Source organism: Littorina saxatilis, linkage group LG2 (assembly GCF_037325665.1).
Source record: "Littorina saxatilis isolate snail1 linkage group LG2, US_GU_Lsax_2.0, whole genome shotgun sequence".
Taxonomy (NCBI): domain Eukaryota; kingdom Metazoa; phylum Mollusca; class Gastropoda; order Littorinimorpha; family Littorinidae; genus Littorina; species Littorina saxatilis.
The window spans coordinates 34,973,128-34,985,710 of record NC_090246.1 but is presented as its reverse complement, the minus strand read 5'-3'; the positions used below and the strand labels follow the sequence as shown (position 1 = coordinate 34,985,710).

Below are 12,583 nucleotides of genomic sequence, written 5' to 3'. Positions count from 1 at the left end.
CTACAAAGTTTCAATCACATCCGATGAACTTTGTCAAAGATATAAAATGTCTAATTTTTCCTTTGACGCTGACCTGTGACCTTGAAAAAGGTCAAAGGTCAACGAAACCATCGTTAAAGTGTAGAGGTCATTGGAGGTCACGACTAAACAAAATATGAGCCCGATCGCTTTGATAGTTTCCGAGAAAAGTCCAACGTTAAGGTGGTGTCTACGGACGGCCGGCCGTCGCCGGCCGGACAGACTAACACTGACCGATTACATAGAGTCACTTTTTCTCAAGTGACTCAAAAACAAAATCACACAAAAATGCCTCTGAAATACGCAGCATTTAAACCCTAACAACAAAGAAACAAAACAAAAACAAACACACTGGAGTATTTAGCAAATGCCCTTAACCATGAAAAAAACACAAAGCCTCCAAAATATTCAAATAGCCTATCCACAAAATAGCATTTTTCATTAAGTGATACATGTAGTTGAATGTAATAAAATTATTATTAGCATCCCAGTTGAGTTGTCTTCTTCCCCCATATGACAATATATTGAAAGGGTTTACTGTGTGTGTGTGTGTGTGTGTGTGGTGAGTGTGTGTGTGTGTGTGTGTGTGTGTGTGTGTGCGTGCGTGCGTGCGTGCGTGTGTGTGTGTATTGCTGCATGAGTGTTAAGGTCATGTTATACTTCTATCTGGAATGACTGCATGTGTACAGATTAAGCTACATTGGCCCTCTTTACAATTTCTATCTGGCTCCCCCCCCAGGGTCCCCACTGGTTTTTAGAAACAAAATTCCATGACTTTTCCATGACTTTCCATGAGCCTCAATAACATTTTCCATGACTAGATCCACAGGTCGCCATTTCCGAACACGCAAACTTTTTACGTCTTATCGCTGCCAGTTTTGACACTGGCTTGCTTTGCACTGAATTTGAGTCAGTTTCTACGCAGTGTCTCTTCGACAAGCAAGTCAAGCATTTGCTACGCAGTCAGATTATCGGTAATGTTTGCTGGTCCTGTCATTTCACTAAACTGGACCAGCCACTGTTTGTATCCATCTGCACTTTCGTAAATTCCGTTTTGTAACCGTCACTGTGACTTGACGAACTGTCATTTTTTTCACCGCGATACACAGTTCATTGCGAAGATCTTCCTCGGTAATTCGTTCCAATTCCGCATACTTTTTGTTGTCAAGAAACAACTCGAAAGAAAGTTTCAAACTCATCATCCTCCATCTTGCTTGTCGAAGCGCTAAAGTACTTTATCGATGCAAAAACAAAAGCAGAAAACTTCGACGAAACCAACTCAAATGCAGCGCAGACGACACGACGAGATAACGGAAGGAAGTGAGCCTCGCTTTGGGTCAAGTGCCGTTAAAAATACCGTTACTCTCGTATGCAAATATGAACGAGAAGTTGGTCATACGAACAAGCCTTGTGCTGGCGACGCAAATCGCTGCTGGCTGGCAAAGGGGGGGGAGGAATGGCTGGGCAACAAAAATCGCCGCTGGCGTGCTAAAGGCTAATTTTTTAATTTTTTTATATTTTTTTTAAATTCCATGACTTTCCATGACTTGAATTGAAATTCCATGACTTTCCAGGCCTGGAAAATTAAAAATCAAATTCCATGACTTTCCAGGTTTTCCATGACCTGTACGAACCCTGCCCCCTCTCTCTTTCTTTCTTCTACATGAAAACAATCAAGATTACGGATGCACAATAAGCTGTAAGGAGAAAAAGACCTAAATGGTTAAAAAAACCAAAACACTTACATTCAATATTTTCTCGGTCCAGACTATCAGGTAATATGTACGAACTGAATGAAATAATTACAAAACAGAAGTGTAAAAATTCCAGAGAAAGCAATGAGTAGATGAAAAATACACTTCACAACAGTCATGTAATATTTGGGTAAACATCAAAATGTTAATAGATGGACTTAACACTGACAAATGTGTGTTATTTACATGTACCACAATGATCATGCAAAAAAGAGTAATGAACATAAATAAAGATTAAAACAAAACACAGCACAGGGATATCATTATAATAGTTATAGACTGTAGATGTTAGGTGGCTACAGTTAAAAAGATGTTTCAAGAAAAGTATTTTTATAAAAAAAATTTCAAGTTCCAGAAATGTTCATTTCCAAATCCATCATGTAAAGGTGATAACTAGATGTTCACAAAAATGAGAAAAAAAATGAACAGTACATTTTTATTCTTAACTGGTCCAAACGGTTCATGCAAACTGTTGCAACAAAAAAATAAACCTAAACAAAATCAGATTTTTAATGAAAAACAGTGTTTTTCAAAACAGTTAAAAAAAAAAAAAGCTCATAGCATTATGTAATGTTTGAAAACCTTGAACTTTTTAATTCTCCACGCAAAAATTGTTGAAGAAACTGGAGAAATGATGAGTACAAACATAATATTACCCACATTAAATGTGTCAGGCGGGGGGAACAGGAAAAAGACGTTAATGGGTGACTGTTACATGGTCACATTTGGGTGAAAACATGTACTTTCTTTCTTTATTTGGTGTTTAACGTCGTTTTCAACCACGAAGGTTATATCGCGGCAGGGGAAGAGGGGAGATGGGATAGAGCCACTTGTCAACTGTTTCTTGTTCACAAAAGCACTAATAAAAAAATTGCTCCAGGGGCTTGCAACGTAGTACAATATATGACCTTACTGGGAGAATGCAAGTTTCCAGTACAAAGGACTTAACATTTCTTACATACTGCTTGACTAAAATCTTTACAAACATTGACTATATTCTATACAAGAAACACTTAACAAGGGTAAAAGGAGAAACAAAATCCGTTAGTCGCCTCTTACGACATGCTGGGGAGCAAACATGTACAGGTAAGTCACATGCTTATTTACAGAATAAAGAATAAGACTCACCAAGAGCAATAAAGTACACCGACAACTGTTACTCAACTGAAATGTTACACAGCTATTCAACTATACAAAACAAAACTCCAACAAAAAAGGGACATGCCACATGTGGGTTTTGGATTATACACAGATTGATGATGATAAGAAAATGTCAAACAAGGTCCTGATTATGACAGCATTACAAACACAGCATCACATGCAGTGTACACCACACTGTAAGTACCTGTCTCTTTTGCACTGAACGCTTGCTGAAGTTGCTGTGCGATGACTTCGTCTGGGCTTGTCTTTGCTGACCAACTGATTTCTTCTTCTTTCACACTGTCTCGTTCTTCAGATTCTGGGGTGAATTCATGAGTACATACATTGTTATGACGCATAGTTTCACATAAATAAACACTCAGAAACTGCTTGCAAGAAATATTTCATCTATTATATACCTTACAATCTGTTCACTGAAAACTTTACATTTATTTATTTTTAAAAACCAACAACAATGAAAAAAGGAATAACACTAAAATTAACAAGTATAATACCAAAAAAGCAGCTTAAACATATGTATACTGCATTATAAGAATAAGAACAGAAACTTCTATGCTATCAACATGAACCAGTAAAGCCACAACACTCATCTTGCAAATTCTATGTTAGTGCAGGTGCCACAAGCTATTGTGGTATACAGTACATTTTAACAGGCAAGTTTCCACATCTGCTTCCTATTTCTGCACAGCCAGGTCTTTTCAAACTACTTCCTTCAGAGCACTAAACTGTTGTTTATATAGTTCTCCCTTCCCCTACATCCATCTCCCCTACCACAACCTTCCTCAACACACTAACAAACACTCTTCACATTTTCTGTACTATTTCTAAAACTAAAAACTTTGGTGGATTTAACTAATCATTTCTGCTTCTAACCGAGTTCACAAAACCAACATTACTAATACTCTTCACATCAGCTGTGTTATTTTGAAAAATAAAAGCTGAAGGTTTAACTAGCAATCGGCCACTGCTGTTATTTTTTAAATCCAGATTTTGTATCCCTCCAATGACATAATGGCAAACCATGCACTATTGCTGGAAAAATCTCATTTTACCTGTGAACACTGAGCACACCTTGCAAGACAGTTAAAAACCATAACAGGTATGCTCTTTACCTAGTCTGTTCCCCTCCTTCCAACTTTCTGATGCGTATAGTGAGAATCGTAGATGCCTATGAATAGACATTTTCCTGAAGTAACTTTTGTCAGGATTTTCAAGCAGTGACGCATAGTTATCGCCACAGCATAAGGCGGAATTGCACAATGCTGACTGTGGCTTTTACCTGTGATCGTGATGAAGAACTCGGTGTATGTTATGCTGTGTGCGCTTAATTAGTTAATAATAATGACACCCTTTTCTTTAAAAAATATACACATCGGAGTCACGATTCGCTGCCGATTATCGTTGTGGCAATAATCGATGCCCTACAGTGATGACATGTTTTAGTTGATGCCATTTGGCTTGAGGTCACTTGAGGTAAAAGCCCAGTCATTATCATGCATTTCTGCCTCACCATTTGGGGCGCTAACTCTGCCTCACCCCTGAAACATCCTGACAGAATTTACATTTCCGAACATTGTCTTATTCACATTAGAAAACCTGTTGTAATTAATTCTCAGATTTTCTACTTTAACTCACCCAAAAACAGTATTTACATGCAACACTAAGCTGGAAGAGGGGTCACAACAAAATTAACTTAAAAACACACATCTCTTACACAAAATTGTTTGTGATTTTTATTTTTTGCTTAACGCCCAGCCGACCACGAAGGGCCATATCAGGGCGGTGCTGCTTTGACAAATAACGTGCGCCACACACAAGACAGAAGTCGCAGCACAGGCTTCATGTCTCACCCAGTCACATTATTCTGACACCGGACCAACCAGTCCTAGCACTAACCCCACAATGCCAGACGCCAGGCGGAGCAGCCACTAGATTGCCAATTTTAAAGTCTTAGGTATGACCCGGCCGGGGTTCGAACCCACGACCTCCCGATCACGGGGCGGACGCCTTACCACTAGGCCAACCGTGCCGGTTTACACAAAATTAACTCAGATCACAAAAATACAACACTTAATTCCAAGTGGGGGATGCACAACAGTCCACCCTAGATCTAAGTATTCAGGGTACAAACAGATATATGTTGCCAGTCATATTTCATGCGTTGTGCACAATATACAAAAGTAATCACAGTAAAAAGAAAAATTGGAAAGAAAACAAGAAGAAATCAAAACCCAAGAATAGAAGCACAACTTGGTGTGCAACACCATAAAGGAATAAGGGGGGAAACATATCCGTGAATGACTATGCTTTGGCCAGTGAAAATGTTAGCAAATTTCAATCAAAGTAAGAGGTAATAAAACACAATTGCAACAAACTAAAATCTGTTAGGTGTCAACCATCAACTTAAAAATAATGCTACAGACATTAAAAAAAAAACATCATTTTTTATTTGAACTGACTGGGAACAAGTCCTTCTCCCATCTTCATAAAAAATAAGTGCTGAAATCCTTGCCTGGGTAAGCTAATTCAGATGTGACCATCCCCCGCCCAGATGAATAAAGAATTTCCACTTGTCGTGGGTGGCTGTTAATAAGCTACCTCGAGTAAGGCATCTAAAATGCCCTTATATTATTAAAACTGCAAATAACAAATGTCTGAAAATGTCTTCTATTTCAGGCTACAGTTAAAAAACAAGATATATTTGGTAAACTGTGTCTCAGAAATATCCTCCAGTCTTTCTTATCTGTTAGCTTTTTGGAAAAAATGTTTGTTAGTGTGGAGAAAAATAAACAAAAACATATAAAAAGTGCAGAACATTTGTCATTTTGACATTGGTCACTATGTCAACCATGCACATTCAATGCTGTTAGTATGGAAGGGGTATGGGGGTAAATTCTGTTGAATGAAAGAATAACCAAGATTATTAAAAACATCAGGAAAAACCAAGATTATCATAGGCATTAAAGATAAACCAAGATTATTAAAAACAATGAAATATTAAACAAACAAAAACCAAACAATGAAAAAGATTTTTTTTAAATTGTGGTAAGTAAAAATTACAAGAATAACGTAAAATATTACAACAATACAACATCCATGCTGTGTTGGGGTAGACACAAAAGAACAGAGTGATGCTGGTTAGCCACAGCAAGACAACATGGACTGCAAATTAAAAATCGTCCATCATGCAATCTGTGTGCAGATAGTACCTCCCCTGCTCTGCTGAGGATCTCGCGCCTCTGCTAACCGTTCCATCTCTTCTGCAAGGCTGACAAACGCTTCTCGTTTCCGCAGAGCTGCTTCATCAGAAACCGTTGTTGTTGGACTCTCAACTTTGGCCATTGGCCGTCGCTGGTTCACCTCCATCGAAAAGGCCTCTTCCACAATGGATTCAGGCCGGGAGGATGAAACTGGTACAGTGTCCAAGAGAGGGGGAGGTATAAAGCCTTGGTTCATGCACTGTCTTACATGGTACATTCAGCTTGGGACAACTCGACAGGATGTGCCAGTCATTGTCAACATTCCACTAATGAGAAAGCAGGACCTGATGACTTAAACTCAGAAATACATGTTAAAATATTCAAAAATGAAAAAGCCCCCAATTTTAGTTATTTCTGAAGTAATAGTTGTTGACTGTATTTATCAACATAGGCTCATAGCCCAGCAAAGAACAGAGAAAGTATTAACTGAAACAGTTTATAGCTGTGTCCTGTTTCAATCTCAGTAGAATGTTTACATGTTGACAATTTCACTGGCAATCCCTCCACATACAATGTCATGCCTTCTGGCCATACCAGAAAAGAACAAATGTGACAAAAGACAATGGAAGAAATGTTTCATGTAATATGTTACATGATTGCTTTACAGTTTTACTGAAATTAATTAATTGGGCAAAAAAGGGGTGAACAGACAGTGCAAAGGCTTAACATAATAACTGGTTTACACAAAACCAAAACAAAGGAGACTCCACATTCAAATACATATGCAAACTCTCATCCTTTTCAGTTATGAACTTCTTTGACAATTTATCAAATAAGCAAATGCGCTCAAATGGTATCTTCAACATCAAAAAGAGTCTAATCGCAGTGGCAGAGTTAAAGATCAAATCTGACACAATGAATTTGCAATTTCAGCAACACCTCTTCGAAGCATTGCGTTACAGATGTCACTAACAAACATACAAAGATTGAAATCGAGATGATACAAGTCAATGACTACACTGAACTCAAAGGATGATCTGCATGATTGTTAGTCAGCATGATCGTTCATGAGAGTAACATATGATGTGTTTTGTGCCCACACATGGCAATTGAGACAAACAAGGAACAAAGGAGTCTGCTGTTACTGAACACATGAGACAGCCATGACAAATCAGAATGAACCATCCAGACAACCACAAGACATGGGGTTACAATGAAGCGACACAAACAAAACAGTGGATGGGGATGTTTATGGACTACTCATGGTCTGTTTGCAAGAAAGTATGGCAATAGCCATAACTAAGTTCAGATTTCCTTTTACAGTGGTACATATACCTGCAACGAAAGAACACCCCTAGGACCAACCTAATGGTCCTACATTGCAGGTGTCCTCATAAGACAGGTACATCTTGGTAAAGGTAATAGACAACAAGTCGCGTAAGGCGAAAATACAACATTTAGTCAAGTAGCTGTCGAACTCACAGAATGAAACTGAACGTAGTCCGCCGCTAGTGCAAAAGGCAGTGAAAGTGACGAGCCTGTTTGGCGCGGTAGCGATTGCGCTGTGCTTCATAGCACGCTTTACTGTACCTCTCTTCGTTTTAACTTTGTGAGCGTGTTTTTGTATGTATATGTTTTTGCAATCAGGAACCGACAAGGAATAAGATGAAATAGTTTTTAAAACGATTTCGGAAATTTAATTTTGATCATAATTTTTATCGTTTTATAAATTTTTTATTTTTTTTTTCAATTTTCAGATTTTTAATGACCAAAGTCGTAAATTAATATTTAAGCCACCAAGCTGAAATGCAATACCGAAGTCCGGCCTTCGTCGAAGATTGCTTAGCCAAAATTTCAATCAATTTGATTGAAAAATGAGGGTGTGACAGTGCCGCCTCAACTTTTACAAAAAGCCGGATATGACGTCATCAAAGACATTTATAAAAAAAAAGGAAAAAAACGTTCCGGGATATCAATCCCAGGAACTCTCATGTCAAATTTCATAAAGATCGGTCCAGTAGTTTGGTCTGAATCGCTCTACACACACGCACGCACACACACACATACACCACACCCTCGTCTCGATTCCCCCCTCTACGTTAAAACATTTAGTCAAAACTTGACTAAATGTAAAAAGACAGAAGGTGCCCTGTCATGAGAGGTGTCCTCATGTTGCAGGTACTAATGTACTCCTTTATTCCTCTCTCGTCTTGTTCAACCTTAAGAGGCTTAGGAATCTTACTTAAGTGATCAGAAAATTGACTGATTTTGTAAACAATGGATATCTATGCATGCCAGTACATATCCTTATGATACATACAGCATGGAAAAATGCAATTTGATGAAAGCAGGTTTCTAAATGCACACTCCCTAAAACTACTGAATGGAAATGAAAATACGAATAAGCTCCAGGAGTAAACCAGTAAAAACAAAAAGAATACTCATTTTTTACCTCGTGCTGCTGGTACGAAAGGCAGGAAATAAAAACAGTAATTGAAATAAGTAATAGAAATAAGTATAAAATGCTATACAAGCAACAACTTGTTCTGTAAATTATGAATAAATTCGCAACACAAAGTGAACAGAATTTCTTTAGCAAGTGTAGCAACTACTCTCGGAAGCATTTTTCGTTATGAAAGCAGTACATTGATTTGAGGAATCTTAATGTCTTCAAAGTAATCAAACAGTGCAATAAGAGTATTATCATGCATATATTTAAGAACCAAAGAGAACAAGTATACCTTCAAAGATGAAAAAGACAGACAAGAGAAAATGTTCTGAAACCATTCTACAACTACTAAGCATGTCTTTTTTGTGTCTTTTTTTGCTTGATGTTAAAAAAAAGTAATATAGACATCATTTTTAAACAGTTTATAAGTGCAAAAATTATCATACACTCTCGGCAGAATGTCTGACAAATTGAGGCAAAGAAAAGGAGAAAGAGGACATTTTTAAATGTTTAATCTTTTTATTTATTTACCTTCGGCCAAAGCTTGTGGCGCTGGCCCGCGATCTATTGAACCCCTCTCGCTGCTTGGAAGGGACTCCTCCTCTGCTGACTCTGACTCCTGCAACACACACACACGTATTGCATCCACCTTTAGGTTATTTACTACTGAAAGTAATTGCCTGGACAAAACACACCCATTCTTTCTTTCTCTCCCCCTGGTTGTCTCTCTCGCTCTCCCTCTCTTGGAAAGCACTGAATTTTTAAGAGGAAATGCACATGGAATTTTTTAACATGCAACTGCAGTTGTTAAAATGTTGAGCTTTTCTGCGAAAAAAAAGAATAAGGTTGGGTTTTCTTTTCAAAATTGTTCTATTCTCCTTTTCTTCTTTTCTTTTCTTTTTTTTAATATTTTCCTTTGCTTACTTTTCTAAAAACAAGTTCAAAATGCTGAATTAATATACCCCAAGTTTTCAGTACTTTCTATTACAAAAATGTAAACATGTTACTGAAAAAAGCAGATTTTATGAAAAGACCTAAAACCATGACATACAAAAAGAAGAATCTAAAAAGCATTACTAAATGAAAAAGTAATAGGGGGTAAGTCAAAATCTATCTATCACATGTGTGAAGAAAAATCAGGAAAAGAAAACAGCATGGTGTACAAAGGTAGTAAAGTTTGAACAAAAGTCTCTCCCTTGCAATGTAATGTTTGAAAAGGAAGATAAAAAATAAAAAAAAGTCAAGTGTTTCTTTCCCCAGAATAAATAAACAATTCAACAACAAAAAATGAATAAATAAATAAATAAATTCAATCACAGTATTCTTGGGAATAATCAAATGTTTTCCTGTCCTATACAATAGCTTTCTGTTAGAAATTAAGTTTTTCCTTTGGCAGTCTTAGATGAAAGAGAAATGTAGAGACAGTTTCACCACTGCCTTACCCTATTGTATCAGAAAATATCCTTTAATAAGAACCCGAAAACAAATTTAAGGACTCTACAGAAATACTGGACCTAATAGCAAAGTCTGTGCACACTCATAAAAATCAAGCTGAATAAACATATCAAGAAAATATATTACATACTAAGAAAAAAAAGTAAACTGAATATATTGATAAAGTGAATAAAACCTGTTGCAAAATTCTTTCAAAATTCTGCCCCAAATCAAGAAAATGGCCACAAATAACTGAACGTGCACTGTATCACTGAGAAGAACACAGTGAAACAAGGGGATGTTTTTTTTATCATAGAAAAAAATAACCAGAGTTTTTTTTATGAAAAAATGTTCATGAAAAAAACACACACCAACACAAAGAGCAAGAGACAAACACAAGTAATTCACAAACACACACATTTCACACTCCAATTTCACAGCTTCAAACCACAACCTATTAATGACCACATCTGAGCACAGAAAGTGGAAAAAGAGAAATATCAAAATCACAAAAATGAATGCAGAATTTCTTTCTTCCTTTTCTGTCAGTGAAGATATGCACTACGGCAATGATGGAACATAAAAGTAATTTAAATGAATCTCGTTCTGCAAAGATGAATTAAACAAAAATACAGTGAAAAAGAGAGCAAATTGATGGAAAAACAAAAACAATGTAAATTAATTACTATCTGGCTAACACTAAGAAATCGCAAATGAAAATATTCTCAATCTAAAACAGCAAATGCCACTTTGAGGTGCTCTGCAAGAAGACACAAACTATCTGGTGCTGCGTCAGTACTTCACATTTTGAAATCCTGCATCAATCATTTACGCACGAGCGCCTGCGTGTGTATATGTGTTTGTGTAACTCAGTTGTGTGCGTGTGTTTAGAGTTATCTGAGCTTGTAGTATTAGCATTCCACTCATAAAGTCTTCAATACTTCTAATCAGAAAGATGAATTTCTACAATACTTTCAGTATCAGAAATGGAATGTTCATCTAATCTGGCTACATAACAGAATTGTGCTTCCTCTTCGCTACAGCCACTCTTTGAGGTGTTCGATTTTCTTTTCTGTGATGCATCCAAGTGTTTTCATCACATTACTGAACAACAGGCAAGTAGGTATAGTGCAAGGGTCAAAAGGGTGAATGCTAGAGAAGAAACTGGAATGAACACACACACACACAAACAGACATGGACATATATTCATTGAGAAGGCAGAAGAGTGGTCAAGAAAAATGGCACATAAAGGGGTAAAAAGGTCGTGGTAAGCAAGCAGGTCAAGGTCACTTAAAAAGTAGGGCAATGCTGGCAAGCAATGTCAAGGCCATGATGCACTTCTCACCTTAATATCTTCTAGATTCTGAAACAAGCGGCAGGCCATGCAAGAGAGGAGCAGACAGGATTTGTTAGGGAGATGGTAGTTACACACATGAACACCAAGCAAAACTCTGCCAGCTGTTGTTCATAGTTTTCATTGCAGTGCTACAGCTACTAGTCTCTGGGCATGTTTCTTCTTTTGTTTCTTTTTTATCAAATTTGTTTAAACTTTGAAACTTTGATACAATTTAATTTTTTGACACAAACTCTACAGCAAGATGGTAGGAAAATAGTTCCCAGTACGAATGTTTTCATCTGCAAGTGTCTGCATTGTGTAACCTATTCTCTCTGATATTCTTTAAAAGGAGTGGGTTTGAACATAACCAAATAACTATCCTTTCCAAATGTTCAGCCCTGATCAGTAATTTTAAGAGAGAGTGGATGGATTATGACGAACTGTAGAACCGAACTGAATACTTATCTTTACATTTGTTGTTAAATTTATCTTCAGCAAAAGGATGTTCCCAAATGCCTCTATACAGCTTAAATACAGGACATGACATATTATTGATTTAATACAGTCAGCCATTTCATTGAAAACTGAAAAGACAGGAATACTGATGATCGAGCAAGCCTCTCACGCTCAACAGAAAATGCTCTTGTTGTAGCACTATTCTCATTTTATCGATTTGTCTATGATTTTTCGGTCTAGCTGTTTGATCTATCAACATCACTTGGAACAAAGTGATGAAGACCTAGTCTACGGATATCACTATTGCTTAGTACAAAGGCTATAAGCATCTCATTAGATCTAAACTCTACATGATTCCATGAAGCATGTGACTAATTCTACTCCATGACTTTATCTACAATGCGTACATCTATCAGATCTACTTTCCTAGTGAATTTACAGGCATATGTAAATATGCTCAGCACACACAGTAGGTGAAACAGATGATGTGAACGCTTGGAATAAAAAGCAGCAAGTCATTCATGAAAAGGTGCTAAGTTATAGGATATAAAGCATATGGCAGCAATTTTCTTATCACTTATTCCCGTTAATTCAGACTATTACTATTAGTGTTGATTCAAACTGATATAAAAGCAATATAAACTTATATCAAGATCTAAAGTTTGAGAATAAATCAGAAAGAAATGCCTTGAATGATGAATTATAACATTAAAAACGGACGTCAAATGAACAGGGGAACAAATAACTGAATATGTGTTAAAATGGTGTTAAAAA

The 12,583-nt window shown here is 36.9% G+C and overlaps 1 protein-coding gene across 1 annotated transcript in view; it reads right to left on the bottom strand.

Moving 5' to 3' along the window:
• The window catches only part of LOC138952780 (uncharacterized), a 219,007-nt gene that overhangs the window by 63,425 nt on the left and 142,999 nt on the right, over positions 1–12,583 (bottom strand). The window contains exons 62-64 of the mRNA XM_070324514.1: positions 9,114–9,201; positions 6,143–6,343; positions 3,118–3,231 (exon numbers count right to left, since the gene is read on the bottom strand). Coding sequence (XP_070180615.1) covers positions 3,118–3,231; positions 6,143–6,343; positions 9,114–9,201 — 403 coding nt within the window. The remainder of the gene's footprint in view (positions 1–3,117; positions 3,232–6,142; positions 6,344–9,113; positions 9,202–12,583) is intronic.